Here is a 20,552-nt window from a genome sequence, read left to right on the forward strand (position 1 = left end):
AAGTCTGAAGCCGGTGGGGAGTAGGGACTGGAACAAAGGCTGGAACAATGCAGGAGCAGGGACTGGAACAAGAGCAAGCACAGCTGAAGACATGGTACACATTGAGCAGCTGCTGATCTGCTGTGGGGGGCCAGGCAGGCTTATCAGCAGGGCTGCTAAACCAGCATCCAATCAGGGGCTGTGGCCACTCTGTCAGTTCCAAAGCAGTGCAGCTGGGCTCATGGGTTACCTAGAAGCAAAGTTAATCAGGAAGCAGGCCAGAAGCTCCTGGACACCACTCTGTCTGTGAAGTATATTATTATCTCTAGTTTACAGAAGCATAAGTTGTCAAACAGGTTAATTCACTTTCCAAAGGTCACACAGGGAGTCAGTAGCAGAGCTAGAAACAGAATTCAGCAATCCTAATTCTTCTTCAAGTTCTGGTCCCTATGTGAATTCCACACATGGATACACATACATGCCATGCGCCTGAGTCCAGAAGTTTTTCCAAGCAGCGTCCATTGACCCATACATGCGCAGTATCTTCCCTCATGCTCCTGACCAAGGGCATAAGGGGTGGTGCGGGTCTATGCCTCTCCAGTTTCTTTTTACTTCCACATGGCCTGAGCCGCAATCCTGTCCTCCTTCGCTCTTGCAAGCATTAAAAAATTTACTGTAAATATTTGATGTAAATAGTTGTCTTGTAGTTTAGAAATCTTCGAGACTCTTTGTCGCTATAGCAGAAACGTCAAGGGGCCCAGCCATATCCTCATAGAGAATTTTTAAGTGCTTCTTGGAATGCATATTTTAATACTATCAAATAGCAAAGCTTCCCCCCCAGCCCACCGGGGGTGTTACAGCTCACTCCACGTGAGCACAAGCAGTCTCTACAACATCCTTATCAGACATCCTATTGCAGAACACTTGCAAAGCCGCAACGTGGCAATCTGTCCACACATTTATGGCACACTACACCATGACTCAAGCAGCGGCTGCTGATGCAGCAGTAGGAATGGCTAGATTACGGGCAGCTCTGCTACCAGCTTCCTCGCACCCACCTCCACCCCTATCGCTGCTTGCAAATCACCCACGTGTGGAATATACATAGCGACCAGCACGACAACAGGACGAGGTTACTTACTGTAACTGGAGAGTCTTTGAGATGTGTTGTCCCAATCTGTATTCCACTACCCGCCCTCCTTCCCCTCTGGTTCGGAATCCTATTGCATTGCAATAAGAGGAGGAACTAGAGAGGCGTCGACCCACACCATCCCTTATACCATCGGTCAGGAGCATGAGGGAAGATACTGCGCAAGTGCGGGTCAACAGACACTGCTTGGAAAAACTTCCAGACTCAGGCACATGGCGTGCATGCATACCCACATGTGGAATACAGACCTGAAGAATGTCCAGGAACAATAAGTAACCTCCTCTTCCCAGGCCCTTGATCTAACCACAAAGAAACATTCCCTCTCTTAAATTTTAAATATTCCATCTAATGTTAGCCATACATTAGGACATACATTTGAACTATGAATCATTCAGTCTAGATGACATGCATTTGAAGGACTGAGGATTTTCTGTATTCCCCTTTATTTGTCCCCATTCATCTCTCGTCTACCCCATACTGTGCTGATGAACTAATCCATTCAAAATAGCCTTGATGCACTTCCCGCACGTAGGGTCAATACCATTTCAAGCATCAGTCAGAGGGAAGCACTAGAGACATGAAGAGTGCTTGCTCTCTTTCCCCAGGAGGTGAGAATGCTGCCGCCACAGCCCCCCTGGCCCCAGAAAGCAATGAGCTTGAGACTCAAACATGCTTTGAAAAAATAATTTAGACTTTTCCTTTAAATTGATGCCAGTCTTGAAATCTCCTACACCACAGTGTTTCTAATGGGGCCAAAGTGGCAGCATTTAATAACAGCTTCCTTGCAGATTTCCTTCTGAAGCACTGACTTCAGTGAGTTATCTTAAAGCCACAATATGTTGCAAACACCCACCCAAAGACTATTGGTCTAATAAAAGATATTACCTCACCCAAAGACTGACATCCTCCTAGTACAACTCATTCACCATAGTGGGATTTGCATTACTAGTTGTTCTTTGGGCTTAGTGTGAATCACTGGAGAAGACAGCCCAGTTCAAGTTCACAAATTAATCACATTAATCATTAACCACAAAAAAAAAATCAGAAATAATGTATTTTTAAAAAAAAGACAGCACTTGATACTCAATGCAAATTAACACTGTTTCCTAAGGAGTTCTCTACTTGAGTCAAAATACGTCTTCTAACTTCAATATTTAAAATAGAGCAGTCTAAAAGGTGTTCCTTCTACAGCATTAACTACCTGCTATAAGCAAATTGATAGGGTAAGGGATATTTATCCCATCCACAGTGGACTAGGATTTATTACCATGTATTACACATTTCCAAACATAAATAAAAATTAATAAATTAAGACTATCTGTGAGTCACAAACTAACTGGTGCACAGAGCTATTGTACTTACTGGTGGATGTACTACTGCCCTCTAATGGATAGACTGAGACAGGCTCCAGCATGCATATTGTGTCCAGAATCCTACTGTCCAGGCCTCTTTATGTTCAATTTTAAACTAAAATGTACAAAAAATATGAATCAACCAAATAGGTGACTTCATATAATTAATGTTATTGCCCCGTAATCTACACCCAGGGTTCGCCCTGCACTTTTACCATGATGTCTGATTAACCACTCCTTCCTAGACTCTACTCTGCCATTCCTTGTCTTGGTACTTCCTTCATCTCAAGTTCCCACGCCTAGAATATCCACCCTGGTTTTGTACCCCATGTAATGCTCCTTCAAACCCCTCTTCAAGACTCACCTCTTTTGGTCAGCTTAGTACCCTCCTCCTAGACATTGTCCAAGCCAAAATATTACTTTATTAAGAACCAAAAGCCAAGAAAGCTCTAAAAAGACATGTTCATAACACTCAGCTTATCTTTCAATCTTTCTTTGTTGCCACCCTCCAATACCTCCCATTCCCCCCCCCCTTTGCTCTTCTTCTCCCTCATTGTGTCAGTCTAATTTAGATTATAAACTGCTCAGAGCAATACATCACTTTATTTGCCAGTAAAGCAGTATGCACACCTACAGTACTGCATCTTCTTCAAGTGATGTCTCCAATGTAGAGGCTGTTGACCACCAACTTCCATCTTTTGCAGTCACAACAAAGTTGTAAAACTTCCACTCTTTTTTGGATACCAATCCACCTGATGACATTTCCAATGTAACTGACCCTCTTTCTTTCTCTTCCTGGTTTTCCTGTGATCATGTCTGATAGTATGAGTGCTGAAATGTCCATAAAAAGATGTTAGTCTTTTACCTAGGGTCTCAAGTAATTTTACTCTTTTTAATCTTTCCCATCATTTCTTCATTCATATGTCTACACACACAGCACTGCAGTGGCACAACTATACCAATACAGCTATGCTGCTACAGCACGTCTGGTCAAGACACTCCATGCTGGCGGGAGAGAGCTCTCCCATCAACATAAAAAAAACACCCCAGCGAGCCGCAGAAGCTCTCCCACTGACATAGAGCTGTGCACACAAGCGCTTATGTTGGTGTGACTTATGTCACTCAGGAGGGTGGTTTATTCATGCCCCCGAGCGACATAAGTTATGCTGACATAGGCTATCCATATGTAGCACTTCAGCATTCTAGTGCAGATGTGCAGTTTTAAATTTTGACAACACAGAAGTCTTTGGAAGTTGCTGAATATATATTTTACAAGCTGTATCCCTCTCTTGATTTCTTTATCACATCTCCTGTCTGATGTTGTTAGATCCCTTAAATAGGGGAACCTATTCACTTGTTCCACCACTCAACCACCAAAGTATAGAGGTTGCCTGCTTTGTGCATCACTGTTTACTTACTTACTATTGCATAAATAATAAAAATAAAAGACTGATTAAAAACAAGTAGCTCTTCTTTGTGCTCTGAACAGCATCAACCTCAGGAACAGGGTGAAGTGAAAGCCTTGTGAACCCACTCTGTTTCTTCATCCTGTATCTTCTTGTGTTCACCATCCTGTGCTGGAATGGAGGTCGATAAGGAATATAGAAGAGAATGCCATGGAAACAGGGACACAGAAATGCTTATGTCTTTACCACCACCACTCAAGTCTCCTTCCACCTTGGACAGCAAAGATCCCCGCTCTGTGACTAGAGGAGCTCATAATAAAGTACCAGCCAAGTGATCACCCATGCACTATATCATTAACAATGGTCCCAGATGGTGGGAATCTTCCATTCCAGCCCATTCACCTTAGCAAATGATTAATGGTCTTGGAATTCAACTAGGACCATAGAAACAGGAGCATGATCACTTGTGGATCATTGGGAACAATTCTGTATTTGAATGAGTAGTGTGCTACAGAACTGTAAGGCTGTCAGAACAGTGCTTAGCACTACCATAGGCAATTAATAAAAAGAAAAGGGGTACTAGTGGCACCTTAGAGACTAACCAATTTATTGCTCATGAAAGCTTATGCTCAAATAAATTGGTTAGTCTCTAAGGTGCCACTAGTACTCCTTTTCTTTTTGTGAATACAGACTAACACGGCTGCTACTCTGAAACCTGTAATAGGCAATTAATATTATTGCACTTCTTACCTACTGTAAGTACTACTGTACTTAATATAGGCAAGACCTCAGGAAGAACAAGTTCTGCAGTCAGAAGTACTCTACCAATGATTCCCTCCACTAGTCCCATAAAGTCTAGGAACTAGCAGATCTTAAACTTCTTGATGGGCACTAGAGAGAGAAAGGCAATCTCTCAGACCATTTACAGCTTCACAGATTGTAAACAGTACCTTACTTTCTAGGTGCAATGTAACAGGCACTAAGTGGAAACTTACATTTGTGCTTTGTTGACTATTGTGACTTTGTTTTCCTGTAAGTTTGTACAGTTCCTAGCTGAATGGGGCTATAATCCTGACAGCTCTTTGCATGCTACCATAATAACTAATATGAATACATATAGTAGTAATGGATGAGAAACTGATGAGAAAACAATTTTTTACTTTACTACAGTATTGGTCTAAGACTAAATAACATTTGGTTGTTGTTTTGTTGACAGAAGGAACAATTGATTTGCAAACAGAAATATACGCCCTGATTCTGTACTTATGTACATGCTTAAATTTATTCCTACAATGGGAACTCTCATGTCCACAAATTTAAGCATGTGCATGCTTGCAGGGCAGACGCAACATTGAGATGAAGGGGAAGATCTTTCTAGCAGGACTGCTTCATGATGGAGCCAGTGGCATGATGAATAACGATAGATCAGAACCCAGTAGGTTTGAATCTTGCCTGAGTCATGAGTTACTGCAGCTTTTATAGTGTAGCAGTTCTAACGTTTGCCTAAGGCATTAGATGTCCCTTAGCTTGAAACCAAGCAGGATTATTTTAGGGAATCAGACACCCCAGTGATTACGCTACATACAAACTTAAATGGAAATAGAACCTTTACAATAGGCACATTTTTAGGCCAACTAACACTGAAAGGGAAACTGGAAATGGAAAGCACCTGTTAGGCCATCTAGTCTGTGCCTTGCCAGCGTCGGATTGTTCTGTGCCATGCATTTGCTCATTCATTATCCCTTTTAATAAGGTGGTTGTTCCAAGCAGGTAATTCACTTATTTAAAATAGTGGCAGAAGATACGCGGCATCTACTGACATTCAGGCATCAGCTTTTAGGGTGGCAGGTAGATGCCCTGGCGCAAAGCTCCCTGCGGGGGAAAGGGCTGCTGAGCAGCGCGCAAAGAGCCCCCTTCTAAATGAATGCCTCGAGGGCGCTGCAGACGGGGCGCGGCATCCGTCCCCTTAGCCCCTGGGGGGCTGACTGAACCCCCCCTGCCTGCCCTAAGGAGCAGGCAGCGGCTGCCTAGCAGAGCTCTCCCCGGGCGCGTGCCCCCTGCCCGCCGCCCCTCTCCCAGGGAACCGCGTGCCGGGCGCGTGCCCCCTGCCCGCCGCCCCTCTCCCAGGGAACCCCGTGCCGGGACGCCCCCCTCAGACGGTGAGAACCAGCCGCCTCCCGCCCAAGAAGAGAAGGCGATCCAGCAGCAGGCGCGCACGCGCGGGGACGCAGCGCCCCGGCCCCGCCCTCGGCACAGCAACAACCAACCTACCCTGACGTCACCCGCACAAAGAAGAAGGGCTCCGTGCGGGCGGCGTTCATAGCGCGCATGCGCACGGCTCACTCAGTCCGCTTGCGTTGGGGTGGTTACCGGGAACCGCCGCTGGATGGCTTCCCCGTCGCAGCCCGGAGAGTTGAGCGGGAGGGACGCTTCCGGTGGAGTGGCGGCTGAATGACAGGCAGGGCGGAGAGGTGAGGCCAGAGTGGTGGGGGGGGGGGCGGGTGTCTGTGAGGCCTGGTTAAGGGGAAAGCGGGGAGCCCAGGAGGCTGTGCGCAAGGGGGGGGGGGCGCTACTGCGTGTGTTGGGGGGAGGGGTAATTGGGGGGGGAGGGGCTCGTGCGTGTATATATTGCGGGAGGGGTACCGGGGGGGGGAGGAGTGGTCGATGGGAGGGGCGTGTGTGTGTGTGTATATTGTGGGAGGGGGCTCCTGTGTGCTCTGATGTGGGAAGGAGGAGTGCTGCTGTGCAGGGGGCTTCGGTGCCTGTTGGGTGGGGTGGAGGAGAAGCTTGTCTGTGGTGTGAGGGATAGCAGCTGTACCTCGCTATAACCAACAGCTTAGTGTAGGGGGTGAATGTATTGGCCCTGAACTGTACCAGGGGTTCCCAGCCACAGAGACGTGTTACGATGTCCCCACCATGGGTACTGTAGGCTTTTGCAATTGATGCTCGCCATGGTATCCATCAGGATGCAGCAATGAGATGAAATGTTTCACTGTTTAAATTTAAGTAAATAGAATTGTGTTGACTTTTTAAAAATAAAACTAATGGGAACATTTTTGTTTTAATTTGGTACTGTAACCCAACCCCTTTATTTTTGCTTGTCAAAATCTAAACTGTGCCTCCTACCTAGAATGCTAGTGTCCTTCCTCTTCATGGAAAGCACTTGAAAATAATGTAGGGCCCTTCGAATGGACAGCAATGTAGCATTAAGAATCAGTTCACATTTTATCAGAAGCTGTTGGAAGGAGACAGATGGCTATTGTTGATGGGGATCGCTCTCTTCTGCTTCTGGCCTTTAGACAATCTCTAAACACATTGTCAGGTTAAAAATTTTATTAATAAAGGAGAACTAATCCTGTGGTCTGCAGGTCTTTTTAAAGACCGTACTATGGGGGGGCCAGAGTGGAGGAAGGGGGAGAGGCAATATGGGGGAGGAGTTAATAGGAGCAAAGGAGAGGGAAAGAGTGGCAGTCATGAGGAAAGGAGTGGGAAGGACAGTGAAGGAGTGGGATAAGGTCAGGGCAAACAACCTGTCAGAAAACAGCATTCAGTGTTAAACTGCTAGCAGTCAGTTTGATAACATCACTGTCATGAAGAAGTGTGGCCCAGCCCCTAGCGCTGCTAGCTCACAGGTGGGCGATCTATGGCTAGCGGGCCAGCTCGCCAGCCAATTTAATCCAGCCCTCGAGCTCCCTCTGGGGAGCTGGGTCAGGGGCCGCTCCGCACAGCTCCTGGAAGCAGCGGCATGTCCCTCCTCTGGCTCCTATGCATAAGGGCAGCCTGGGGGCTCCGCACGCTGCCCCCGGAGCTCCCATTGGTCAGGAACTGCGGCCAATGGGAGTTGCAGGGGCAGCATCTGCAGACGGGGCAGGGCACAGAACTGCTTGGGGCGGGGGCATCGTGTGGTATCAGTAGTCTTTCACCTACTAGGCTCAGACTTTCCATCTGCTTCTCACAGAAACTCAGGTCACCAAGGAGACCAGTTTGGATAGCTCTTCAGACACTTGTGGGAGTTTTCAACTTTTACTCATTTCATCTCTGTGGTATTCTTAGATTAGACAGGATTAGCTAAGGACTCCAACCTTGGATTAGGCTATTTAGAAGATCCCAACAGGGACTATTAAATTAAAAGCCCATCACCATTCTGCTGTCTTGCATCATTTAGGAGCTAAGAGTGGTTTCATCTCTCCTGGCACAGTGGAAAAGGGAGACTGAAGAGGGTTGGTTGTGGCACAGTAGAATGCATTGGTATCTGTGAAGGTGGTGGCCAATGCAAAATAATAATCAATCCCACACTCCTTTTTAGGTCTGGCCTACAAATGCAGGACTTCAGGATATCTTTTTAGAAAGGGCCAGTGCTGTGATTCAGCATGGCTGTGTGATGTTCTCTAGCTGCTGGAGAACGAGAGCCACTGTAGCACAGGAGAGATTTAAGAACTCTACCATGTGTAGCCCATGGTTGTGATAAACTGAGGTGCTGGACTGCAGCCATTCCAAAGCTGTTCTCTTCTCACATTAGGACACTGCTTTGCCTTAAAGCCCCTGACACTTTGCTTGACCTCCCATTGTAGTTCTTCTCATATTTTCTTTTGACCCAGAACTCTTCATTATTCTTTGGGTGCTGAATTCACTTCCTCCCCCTGTTTCGTCTCGCTATTGAGCACCAGTCGGAGCAAATCTAAGGAGGCGATTGTGCACCAGCTCATCCGCTATGTAGAAGCCCACGTGGGGTAATATTTACTTCTAGATAATGTTATTAAACAAAATGTTCCCTATTAATTTAGTTAAATCTGCTTGGCTCTGTCCTACAGATTGTCTTCACTGTTCCCTTTATCCATCTCTTCAATATTTTATGCTCATCTTGATTCTGTTGTTGGTTTCTGGATGCAGTTGTGAAATGCTTTTTAAAAGAAAACAAGCACTGTAAACTTTAAAGTCAATCTAGTGCTCATGAAAGAAGGCGGACAGCTCTAGAGATTTAAACCATCACCTATTCACCAGACAGGCATGATATGGGCAGCACAAGGGGTTTGAAGTCATTACAGAGTCATAGGAATCCCGTATGATCTTGTTCACTAACCCTATATGACATAAATTGCTTGAAACTCCACTGCCAGGAATATCCCAAGCAGAGGATTGTACCTCTGTGCCTCATATACAATGTGTCCTCAGGGGAGCTGACTGCAATAACAGAGAAAAGCGGATTTAATCCTCTTCTATGTATGTACTATTCCTATTTCCGTAGGTTTGACAGCTATAAACAGGAGTATCAGAGGGCAGTCTGCTGCTGAAGGCAAGACAAAAGGGTTAATCTTTTCCTTCTCTCTCTCTTTCATTTGTCTCATCCTGTGTAGCTGCTTCCCCATTGATCCCAGCAAGTAGAGTGAAACTAACAAGGATTGTCAGGTTCATTAAGTGGAGAGTAGCAGCTTGAGAGCTATTCTGTGGGGAAGAACAAATTTAAATAGAGAAGAAGATGAGGAAAGAAATGGGGAAGGAGAAATGTGAAGAGAGGAAGAGAGCTGAAGAAAAACATCAAAGGGATCATTAGGGGGGAGAGAGAATTGCTCTTGTGGTCTAGCAGTAATGTTTAGAGTATCACTCTGAGAGCATCTTATATTCTAGAGATTCCGTTTGGCTGTCTGAAGGAGCAGAAGTGAGGGACTCTGGAGGGAGTCTCCTTGGTTGGAGGGAAGTTTGCTGACATGTTGGCTCTCTTGGAAAAGAGAAGGCAAAAGTGGAAAATTTGGATTTTCCTTTTCCTTTGCCTCCAAAAGAAATAGTTGGAGGAGGGAGGTGCTTTAAACAAAAGGACAGATATGCGAGAAAACGGACAGAAAACAACATCATGGTGGAGGACGTGCATGAAATCCAAAGAAATGAGGAATGGGAGAAAGAGATGGAGGTATGAATCCATCAATGGGAACTGGGTGCCTAAAAATCTTTTGAGGATCTTGGCCTGAGTCTTCATGCCATTTAATCCCTGGCTTCTCTGCAGAAACTACCAAATTAAGTGATGTCTCTATATGGAGAACTGTGTACGGTATTAGGAATTAGACTAATTTTACATAGAGCTGGGATGACAAACCTCAGATGTGCTAAAAGTGATACCTAATGTGTTTTATGGTTATGCCAATGACATTGGCATTAGCTGTGTTGCAGTGAGAAATGCAGCCTCAAGCATGATGCCCTCATCCTGTGTGAATTACAAGTGTGATTTGAGGGTGGAAGAAGGATCATACTGGCAAATGCTTGGGATCCTGGAACATCTCAAAGAGCTGCAGTTTTTCCTCTTCCTTCTGTAGGGAAGTGTGTATATGTGTGCGTGTCCATTCTTTGCCCAGAGATGTCTGCTCTTTCCAATTATGCCTTGCGGATGGCCCGCCTGAGTGCCCGGATATTTGGAGAAGTTGTCAGGCCAACAGACAATAAGTCCATGAAAGTAGTGAAGCTGTTCAGCGAGCAGCCCCTCGCCAAACAGAAGGAGGTCTACGATTGGTATCCCCCTCACAACACCTACTTCGCCCTCATGAAGAAACTCCGCTTCTTTGGCCTCTACAGGTGATCCATGTGTGTAATGTGGGGGTTGGGGGAATGGACTGAATGAGTTGTGGATTCTATTAGGGTTGTGTTAAAGCAGCAGCAGCAGCACTATTAAAATGGTGCAGATCAGAAGACAGACAGTCCAAATAGAAGAAGCACTTTTTTGCTGTGCTTGGTGTGGGAAGAATAGAGTAAAATGTGAGCTGGTTGTTCGATAGTTTTTCCTATTTGGATGCACTGAACCTCTTTTGTGGGCAAGAGTTCATAGACCAATGGGTGTAGTTAAGCAATCACGTGTCAATGTGGGACATGCTTTTTCTATCTCAGCAGTTCTCAAACCGTGGGTTGGGACTCCAAAGTGGATCACGACCCTGTTTTAATGGGGTTGCCAGAGCTGACATTAGACTTGCTGGGGCGGCCTGGGCCCAAAACTGAAACCTGAGCACAGGTTTCACCCTGGGCTTTTGCCTTTCCCCCCCCCCACCCCCACCCCCCGAGGCTGCGGGGCTCAGGTGGGCTCAGGCTTTGTCGTAGTCTCCCTTCCCCCTGGTTTATGTGATAATTTTTGTTATCAAAAGGGGGTCGTGGTGCAAGAAAAGTTTGAGAACCCTTGTTCTAGCTGTTTGGGGCAGGGGCCTTATCCATTAAGAAGACAGTGCTTTGCAAATCTGATGAATGATGAGTGTGATGTCTGTCTGCAGAACAGAAGCTAAAACAACAATTATGCGGTGTGCTGTTCTTTCAAGGAGCTGCAAAAGATTTATAGCGTGTTAACACACCAACTGCTAAAATACTCTTACCCTGGCTACTTCAGCACCTACCTTGAAATTTGGTGGTGATTGATTTTTCTTTGGGTTTTAAAAAACTAGGTCATCTTCAAACCATCCAAAATGAAGGAAAATTGTTTTCCAAATGTAGGTGGACACAACTGACTAGAAACATTTATATTCAAGCTTCTAAATGAGTATTACAATTTTGAATAAGAAAACACTGAACCGATTTACCTGTAGATATTCTTTGAGGCAGTTAAATACAGCCCTTTCTCTGGCCAAATGGCATGGAATTTATAGGAGTTTCTTTAGTAGGTAGAATTTGTTTCTATTTCTAGTATGGTATAGTGAGCATTGCCTGCACTATTGTAAGAACAACACTTCCTAGAGTAACTTCCTCTTGGCACAAAACACCAAACTATAAACTGTGCTCGCTGAAGTGTCTTGTTTCTTGCGTATGCTCAGAGAGGCCTGTAATGGCTCAGGCATGCTATTCAGAAACAAATGTTGTGGCAGGCAGTAGATGTTAGACACAGGTCTAGAGATCAAGTGGGCCTGGGAATAATTCATCAGCTTTTCTGGAAGTATTAAAAATAGCAGGGAAGCAGCCTCAGACCAGCTTGAGGTGCTGCTACCCATTTTCCCACACTTTGCACTGCTAAGTTACATTTGGGTGGCAGATGGAGTGGAATTTATTTAAAGGGTTCTCCAGGATGTCCTATCCTGTCCTTCCCCACTCCTGTTCACTTTTTTACTGCTTTTTTACGGCACCTAGCGCTGGTGGGTCCTGCTTCATGACTAGGGCTCCTAGGCACTGTGATAATACAAATAAATAATAAAGATCCCACTGGTGGATATAGATTCCTCCAGAACCCATCAGTGGAATCAATTGAGAGCAATGACAGGTATAACTGCAGCCTGCCCTGCCTCTCTCCTCAGGAGCTAATGACCCAAACTTGAGTCTCTGCATGGCATTACAACACAAGACGAGACTTCTGATTGGAAGGGGGGACATTCTGATTTTTGTCTCTTGTTGATTTTGTATTTTACTTCCCATTTGAGCACAATGGATCAATAAATATACTGAATGAAATATATATCATTTGTTACTGATGAAGGCAATGTTGTTAATTTCATAAGTACCAAAGAAAATATTTCAAATTATTCCGTGAGTGTTTGCAATGTTATTGCTAACAGTAAATGTAATGAGATTCAATATCTGCTTCATTCTCTAACACATCTGGACAACCATCAGACTTGCCTGGGAATAGGTATGGGTGGGGGGGTTGGAGAACATTGGATAAACAACAAAACTGCAAGCCAGGAAATTTGAATCCTGTTTCTCATTCTTCCACAGACTTGGTGTGACTGAGCAAGTCCCTTCACTTCTAAGTCTTGGTTTCCCCCACCTTTTAAAATAGAATAACACTACCTCACATGTTGGTGATAGGCTTCATTCCTTAATTTCTGTTAAGTACTTTGTGATTCTTGAATGGATGGTGCTGCTGTAATGCAAAATATCATGTTATTGTTTTGTTTTCCTCTTGATGTAAAACACACTAGGATAGTGTACACATTGTATAATATTTAGTTTAGTTCTCATCTTGTTTAATGTACATCTCTCCATTCTTCGAGGTGGGAATCTACCATTCTGAGTGGGAAGTATTGGCTGCCAGAACCCACTGCACTCTCGTTCTTTTGGAAGAAGTTAAATTTAACCCTCTTCCCTCTCTTTCCTCCATCCAGAGATGAACATCAAGATTTTAAGGAAGAGATGAGACGGCTGAGAAAGCTCCGTGGTAAAGGAAAACCCAAGAAAGGAGAAGGAAAGAGAGCTACCAAGAAGAAATAGAGCTACTTTGGAAATGCAACAGACTACTTTGGAAATGTCAGAGTAAAAGCAACCCTATCTCTTTCTTCCCAGCCAGAGGTGGCTTTGCATGCAGCTGAGTTCCTGGCTGCAGTGGGGAAGGGGTGTAAGCAGTCTGTCAGATATTAAACTCTGAATTGAACTCTGTTTTTACTAGGCCTCTTTGAGCACTCAGGTTTTTGGGGGATGATTTTTTTTTTCCACCAGTGACTGTATGTATGAGAATCGTTCAGTATGTTCCAGCACCCATGATGATGATTATTTGGGTTTCAATTGCTATTGGAGCCCTTTTCTACCTGAGTCAGCAATAAAAAAAAACCAGTCTACATTTTTGGTATTCGCATCTGCTGCTTTCACTCCTTATTTCTTTGGCTTTTCACTTTCGCCAAAATACTACATGTTCTATCTTCTTTCATTCATTAAGTATGTTTTACCTCTTTGTATTGATCCCAGTGCTGTTTGGTTCAGACTCAGTAAGAATGATGCCTTCTGCTACTGTGTAGTCTGGAACATCAATTTATAATGCATGCAGCTTTACCCACCCTATCCTTTACCTTGGTGGTTGCTTTTATTTAATGCTAGAAACTGTTCATTTGCATCATGCACTGGAGGGCACTTCCTGGTCTCCTCCTTGCCCACAGCACTCTCATTGTACTATGTGTAATTAGATCTACAGATGATAGAAGTTGTGGTGTGAGGATTCTAAATTGCTTCCAAGTTCTAGTCCCCACCAAATGAATTACTGTTAAATATGTATTACTCCAAAAGGAGATCAGACAAGGATGTTTGTTTGTCTGTAAGGACATGTATGTATTATTCCAGAAGGAAATTAACTCAAGTTCATTGATATTGGGGGTACCTTTATATCTAGGCTCCTGCAGCGTTATCCATATTCACAGCTATGTGTCTCCTTACCCTTCTTTTGTCTGTCTTCCTGTCTATTCGTTCCCTTTACGTGGGTGCAGCAGCAGAAAATACATCCACATCTGTTCCTCCTGCTCCCTGTGTTTTAGGTGTACCTTTCTGGCCCTTTTCCCACTTTAATGCTGATGCCTTCTCTTCCAAGCCTATAGGCACAGCTCTTTCCCCACTTGCACAATGTACTGCTAACAGTACTCCCTTGGCTGCCTTCCTGGATGTGGCAAGTGAATTAGCAGGAGAGGGCCAAGTTAAAAGGCTTGTGTGCATGATGGGGGAGAATGTAGTACGTAGCAAGCCTTCAAACTCCAGAGGCACCTACTGAAATAAACATCTTCTGCATACCCTGGAACATACAGACGCACGCTGAATGTAAAAATCATCAGGGTTTGTACTCTTCCCTGTGTATCTATACCACATGAACTTGAGAATGGGGGTAACTTGATAGGTATGCTCCAACTGGAGATACCCAGTAGAAATTCGTGTGTGCGTCTATGCATTCATGGTCATGTTAGGGATGAGGTTTTATATAGACAATCCAAATTCAAAAATATGGCTTCTGGAGCTTACCATCCACTCCTTGTGCAGCTCTAGTGTTTAGTATTCCAATACATGAGATTTTCTATGTATCTTATATTACTTAATCCTTATTTTATGGTGTCTTCCCTGGCAAACAGTAATCAACTAGGTTTTCTCTCTCTCTCACTAACTATATGTGTGTTTAGAGTGCTGAGATACAGTTGGAGAGGAGACTTTAACTTTGTTTCTAGACTTTTGAGCATTTAAAAATCTCCACTAATAAATTATGTAATATTTTTTCCAATTCATACTACAGTATACAAATGAGCACCCATCACAAATTCTGGCCACCTTTGGCAAATGTCTAAAAAATAATAAACCAACTCCAGCACCTACACGCAAACAACCACTACCCTCCTCTCAGTCGCCCCCACTCCCAACTCCTTGCAGGGCCGAGAGAAGAGATGGTTCTTGCAGCATGCCCTGAATAATAAACTTAGGCTATGAACTGAAACTGCAGGGCAGTGAGTTTCAAAGGCATAGATTTCCCCCAGAAATCACCTCCCAGCAGCCCTATCTCTCTTATCGTAAAGGGGCTTTATCTATCTGAAATATTTATATGGTCCTCTTTACTGTAGTATCAGAGTACCTCATAATGATTAATACATTTATCCTCACAATGCCCCCATTCGGTAGGGAAGTGTAACTATCCTCATTTTACAGATGGAGAGCTGAGAAAGAGAGATTCTAAGATTCTCTACACTGCAATATAAGAACTGTGACTTGGCCACAGCTGGCCCAGATCAGCTGACAAGGGCTTTTGGGGCTAAAAATTGCAGTGGAGATGTTTGGACTCAGGTGCCTGGCCTCTAAAACCCTGTGAGGGAGTGGGCTCAAAAACTGGGCTCCAGCCTAAGCCAGAATGTCTACTTTGCATTTTTTAGGCCTGCAGCCACCCTGTGAGGCGGAGTCAGCTGAGCCAGGGTATGAGACTGGATGCTGCAGGTTTTTTTATTACAGCGTGCTTCCCCCTTGTATAACCTTAGACTTTAGATCTACAGTTGTTTTTACAGTGGAATTACCTTACTTTGATATTTAGATGACATGGAGGCTGAGTGCACCTGAAATAATGTTGCACCTGAAATAATGTTACACCTATGCTCCAGCTCTTGATGGTGACAAACTCAGTTCATTGACCTTTAAATAAGGACCTGCAAGCAAAATGTCAGCTTTCATCTGTATCCTGAACAGGTTTATCGAGGTATCTTGGGCAATTTATATCACAAGGTAGGAGGGTCAGTGTCACGGTTTATTTCAAGTGAGGCATGACTGTCAGAGGAAGTGTGACACTGAGATCTAGCAAAACATTACAAAGTATAAAGAAATATGTTTCTCTATATCTGAAAATCCAGCCTTGATCTTTTGAATGCATTTGTATATTATGACAGTAACAGCAACCTTGAGTTAAGGCGGTATTTTTAAGGGTAGCAATGTTCTAAAATAGGGTTCATGAGGCTCTTTAAAACTTACTTGTTTGTATCATAATGAGAGAGTAACAGGGTGACTTGCCCCTCTAAAAGGGAGAAGGATCCAGTGCACCTGGACTGATTACCTGCTGCTCAATAGGGTTTACGGGAAAGCAACTGGGCCTTGGGAGGCGGGAGACAGCTGCAGGTGGCTGGCAGATGCCTGTTGAAACTGCAGCTAGTAAGAAGGCTGCTGAGTCAGCAGGGGAAAAGCACCAGCTGGGAGAGCTTGTAGGGAAGGCCAAACTAGGTAAGAGGTGCTGAGAGACAGACCCTCAGGGAGGAAGAGCAGTGTCTAGCTTTAGATGGGAGTGAATGAAATGAACTTAAAGGAAGGAAAGATCCTCAGGGAGGAGGGACAGAGCCCAGCTGAAACCAGGGTGAAGACTTCATATGTTTGAGTTTGCTTTTGAAAGACTTCTTGTAGGACTTAACAGATCAGAGGGGGGGAATGTTTTGAATATCCGGCCTATGTGGACTTTTTAAGGGGCCCTGAATGAAGGAGAAATTGAGGCACGGTGCTGCCAAACCATATTTGGCCAGAAGAAGGCACAACAGGGCAAGTATCTCCTTTGACAGAGACACACTGAGGACTTTCTTTGAGCAAAATAATTGACCTTGCACAGCCCTACCTTATGGGATCCAGTGTTGTCTATCTTTACATATCATGCAGCCTCCTATTATAGTTTAATAAATGCAGGTTTCTTTTGGAAACAGTGAAGAAGTTAAAATAAATACTATTGTGAATGTAGCCATGACTAGCACCACTTACTGAAAATGTGGGGCAAATTGATTATTAATAACTTGTATATTACTGTGATAGTAGAGGGGGGAAAAGAACAAGTATAACTTTTTTCACACCCTAGGCATGTGTGCATCATTCATGATAAATGTTAAATTTAAAATAATTCACCTGGCTGCGGGGGGAGGGGGAGAGTGTATTCTGTTCTACTAGTTTGAGTGCAGAATTGGGTAGCTGGAGATACGGAATATGTCCCTAGTTCTGCCAGTGAGTTGCTGTTTACTCTGTGTCACTGTGCGTCAGTTTTCCCATCTATAAATTGGAATGTTTACCTACCCCAAAGAAGTGTTTTGACGTTAAGATGCTACCTGCACTGGTAGAGTATGTCCCACTCAAAGCAGAGGTAAGCTCCTACTTGTGCAAATAGCAGCTTTGCCTGTCTACACTAGGGTCTGCACTTGTGCACCTCTGCCAATGGCTGGCTATGGTGGCTGTAACAGGAGCAAATCCACAATGTACAATGGAAAATACACTTCAAAACCTGATTTCAGAGTAATTCTTTTCACACAAGAGTTGATGACACCAGTAACACCTGAAACAAGCTGTATGGCACTCTGCATTCACTGTTCTGCTTTAGGTTTCGAGATGTTCCCTTCCAGAAGCTGCTCACTCTGGACTTAATTGGTAAGTGGGGATGGAGGGAGGTGATTTTCAAACATTTTGTTTTAAATGGTAAATGTATCTGCAACTTTTAAGTGTAAACACACATTCCCTTAGTGATTTGAGTTAAGACAGTTTTGCATACTTTTTTTTTTAACACAAAATGTGGAGGGAATGTCACTTTAGCCTCAGAATTCTATTCCCGTGTGTGGTCATTGGACACTTCTTGTACAGCTCTTGGATTGGAGCCCTCCAAGCAACACAGCTTATCAGAGAACATCTCTGAAGCCTTGTCTTCCCTACTAAAAAAAGGTCTTAAAAAAAAAAAGTCCTCCAGGCAGCTATTACTTGTGAGCAATCCCAACATGAAAACACCGTGAAAAACAAAGCACTTTTTTACCATGAGATAAATTAGGCAAGATCAAACGCAGGCACGGGTAGAGGGTTGACCTCACCTTGTGGTAAATTAAAACCTTGTCTTCACTGTGTTTGTACCTCAGGCTAGCTTGTGTGTTAGTTACCCTGAGGTAAAAAATACGCCCTTCTTTTTAGGCAGTAAAGAGAAGGTTTGGCCTGTGCCCTCTTGACTGAGAATCCTGAGTGTAAGGGCAGGCACTCTTCCTGTGCAACATCTTCTAGGGGTTGGAGGCTGTTTCATGTCTCCAAAACTACTTGCATGAAATTCCTTTATAACAGCCTTAGACTCAAAGGTCTAATTAAAAACAAGACTTAGTAAGAATGGAGGAGTAAATTAAAACAAATGGTTTACATAACCTTTGTAATTTTTATAACAGGCCAGAATTAGACTAGGTAGATACATCTTGGGCCAGAGCCTTAAGACTGACCTTTCGGGGACAGATCAGCTTGGTGGAAGAGGAGGTGTAAAGGTTGCACAGCCTGATATCTCATTTCCTGTTCCCTGTGCACTTTCTTGCCCCCTTCAAAACCAATCTGTGTTGGGGAATATGGCGGGGGGGGGAGGACTAAAAATTATTAGTCCCAAAAGGATTAATTTATGATCATAGAATAAAACGAGCCATGTGGTTAAATGCTAACTAAATAGAGACATAATTGTTTACAAATATTTGAAGCTTCTAAACATCAATGCAGCTGAGGGATTGTTTAGAATTGTCTAAGGGGATATAAATAGGACTAACGGGTTGCTGATTCTGCTGCCGCTGTTGAATCTTAATACTCTACAAGTATTAACTGTTTAATGAAATTGAGAAGGATAATTTAGGCTGAATAGTGGGGGAAACTTTCCAAGGTGGTTATATAGTGGACTGTGGATTACACCTCCTTGGCTTGAGCCATTTATTCAAAGCTAGACTGGACAAAGCTTTGGACACAGCTGGACACAGTGTAGGGAACAAGTCTATGCTGTGGGGGAGGGGAGATGTGCTAGCATCTCTAGCTGCTATGAGTCTATGAAAACAAACCTCTCCAAGGGATAAGAAATGCGGGAGGGGCTTATATCCATTATGGTGTTTTGTCTAAATCTGAAAGTTCTTTACTTCATCCCACTGCTCTTAAACCCATTTGTAAATATTTGATGGAGTTCAGTGGGTATGCCCCATTCTCCTATGTTGCTTGTCTTCTGGGCTTTTTCAGTACATAGACCTTTTAGCAGTATCAGAAGCAGAATGCATTCAGTCTGGAAAAAACGAAGAAACTTGACACAGCTGCAACGCTTCTTTTGCAGCAAAGGTAAAAGTAAACATATAAGGAACCTATTGTTTCATTACAATTCTTGCCTGGATACAGATTGATAGGGTTGCTCAGGCCAAGATTTCAGAAGTGGGTGACTTAAGTTAGGCTTTATATTCAAGCAATTAAAGAAGTGGCCTGATTTTTTTTATTTTATTTTTTAAATGCTGAGCACCCAGTATGACCCACTGATTTAATTTAGACTAATACCTGCATAAGAACTGAGGTCCAGATTCATAAAGGGAGGCAGGGACCTAAACCCCAGCTTTAGGTGCGACTGTGATCCACAAAACTCACTTTCAGCAGCTGCCTAACTCTGTAGGTGCCCAAATTCATGTGGCCCCTAAACATTCACTAAAAGTTCCCTAGGTGCCTACTTTTCTGCCTCCAGCCATGTGTAGAGTGCCTCACTCTAGGCATTACACATATTGACTCTCTTTCCCCATCTTAAGTATCCTCACACCTTCTTGCCAACTGTCTAAATGGGCCATCTTGATTATCACTACAAATGTTTTTTTCTCCTGCTAATAATCGCTTATCTTAATTAATTAGCCTTTTACAGTTGGTATGGCTACTTCTACCTTTTCATGTTCTCTGTATGTGTATATATATATCTTCTTACTATATGTTCCATTCTATGCATCCGATGAAGTGGGCTGTAGCCCACAAAAGCTTATGCTCAAATAAATTTGTTAGTCTCTAAGGTGCCACAAGTACTCCTGTTCTTTTTGCGGATGCAGACTAACATGGCTGCTACTCTGAAATCTAGGCATCTGGATGCTTGTCTCCTGTCCTACCTAAGCCCCAGTGTGATCCATGAACTGGGAGAAGATCTATCTTGCCTATGGGGCCTGAGCTGGTAGGTGTGCTCGGAGGCTGCCTACTGGCTTGAGCCCCATTCAGAATTGAGGAGGAGGTGTATCCCCTATAACTTTTAGCCCACTGGTTACAGCACTCACCCAAGATGTGGGAGACCGCAGTTCAATTCCTCCCTCTGGCTGCTGGGGAGAGAACAGGGGTCTCACACCTCTCATGAGTGCCCTAACCACTGAGCTATTGGATATTATGATGTGGGCGTAGAAGTCTCCCTCTGTCTTGCCTCTTGAAGCTGTTCCACTGTACATAATGAAGTACAGACTCATTGGAGCAGGGGGGCTGGATCCTGGGTCTCCTACTTCCCCTCTCTGTTCCCCAATCACAGGCTATGGAGTCATTCTTTCACTCTCTGGCCCCATGACTATTTAGGTATTTCTCCAAAGCGGAGGAGCATCAACAGGAGAGATTCATCTCAATCCCTATCAGAATCACCCAGACCCCAGTAGTTAAAGCAACCTCCTGAGAGGTGGAAGACCCCTGTTTAAATCCTTTCTTCCCATCCGGCACAGGGGGACTAGAACTTGGGTCTGCCCT

The 20,552-nt window shown here is 44.1% G+C and overlaps 1 protein-coding gene across 4 annotated transcripts; it reads left to right on the plus strand.

Moving 5' to 3' along the window:
- Window positions 1–6,219: 6,219 nt before the first annotated feature.
- Window positions 6,220–19,849, plus strand: MRPS33 (mitochondrial ribosomal protein S33). 4 transcript variants are annotated; one of them, XM_073322315.1, is made up of 5 exons: window positions 6,220–6,358; window positions 8,486–8,617; window positions 9,133–9,180; window positions 10,193–10,448; window positions 12,947–19,849. In XM_073322315.1, exons 4-5 carry the CDS (start codon window positions 10,234–10,236, stop codon window positions 13,050–13,052), a joined length of 321 nt encoding a protein of 106 aa, XP_073178416.1. In that variant the 5' UTR covers window positions 6,220–6,358; window positions 8,486–8,617; window positions 9,133–9,180; window positions 10,193–10,233; the 3' UTR covers window positions 13,053–19,849. The 4 variants fall into 4 exon arrangements, with proteins under 4 accessions (XP_073178416.1, XP_073178399.1, XP_073178407.1 ...); XM_073322298.1 differs by lacking the exon at window positions 9,133–9,180 and having other exon boundaries at window positions 6,221–6,358; XM_073322306.1 differs by lacking the exons at window positions 8,486–8,617; window positions 9,133–9,180 and having other exon boundaries at window positions 6,221–6,358.
- The last annotated feature ends 703 nt before the right edge of the window (window positions 19,850–20,552 follow it).

Source organism: Lepidochelys kempii, chromosome 1 (genome assembly GCF_965140265.1).
Source record: "Lepidochelys kempii isolate rLepKem1 chromosome 1, rLepKem1.hap2, whole genome shotgun sequence".
Lineage (NCBI taxonomy): Eukaryota > Metazoa > Chordata > Testudines > Cheloniidae > Lepidochelys > Lepidochelys kempii.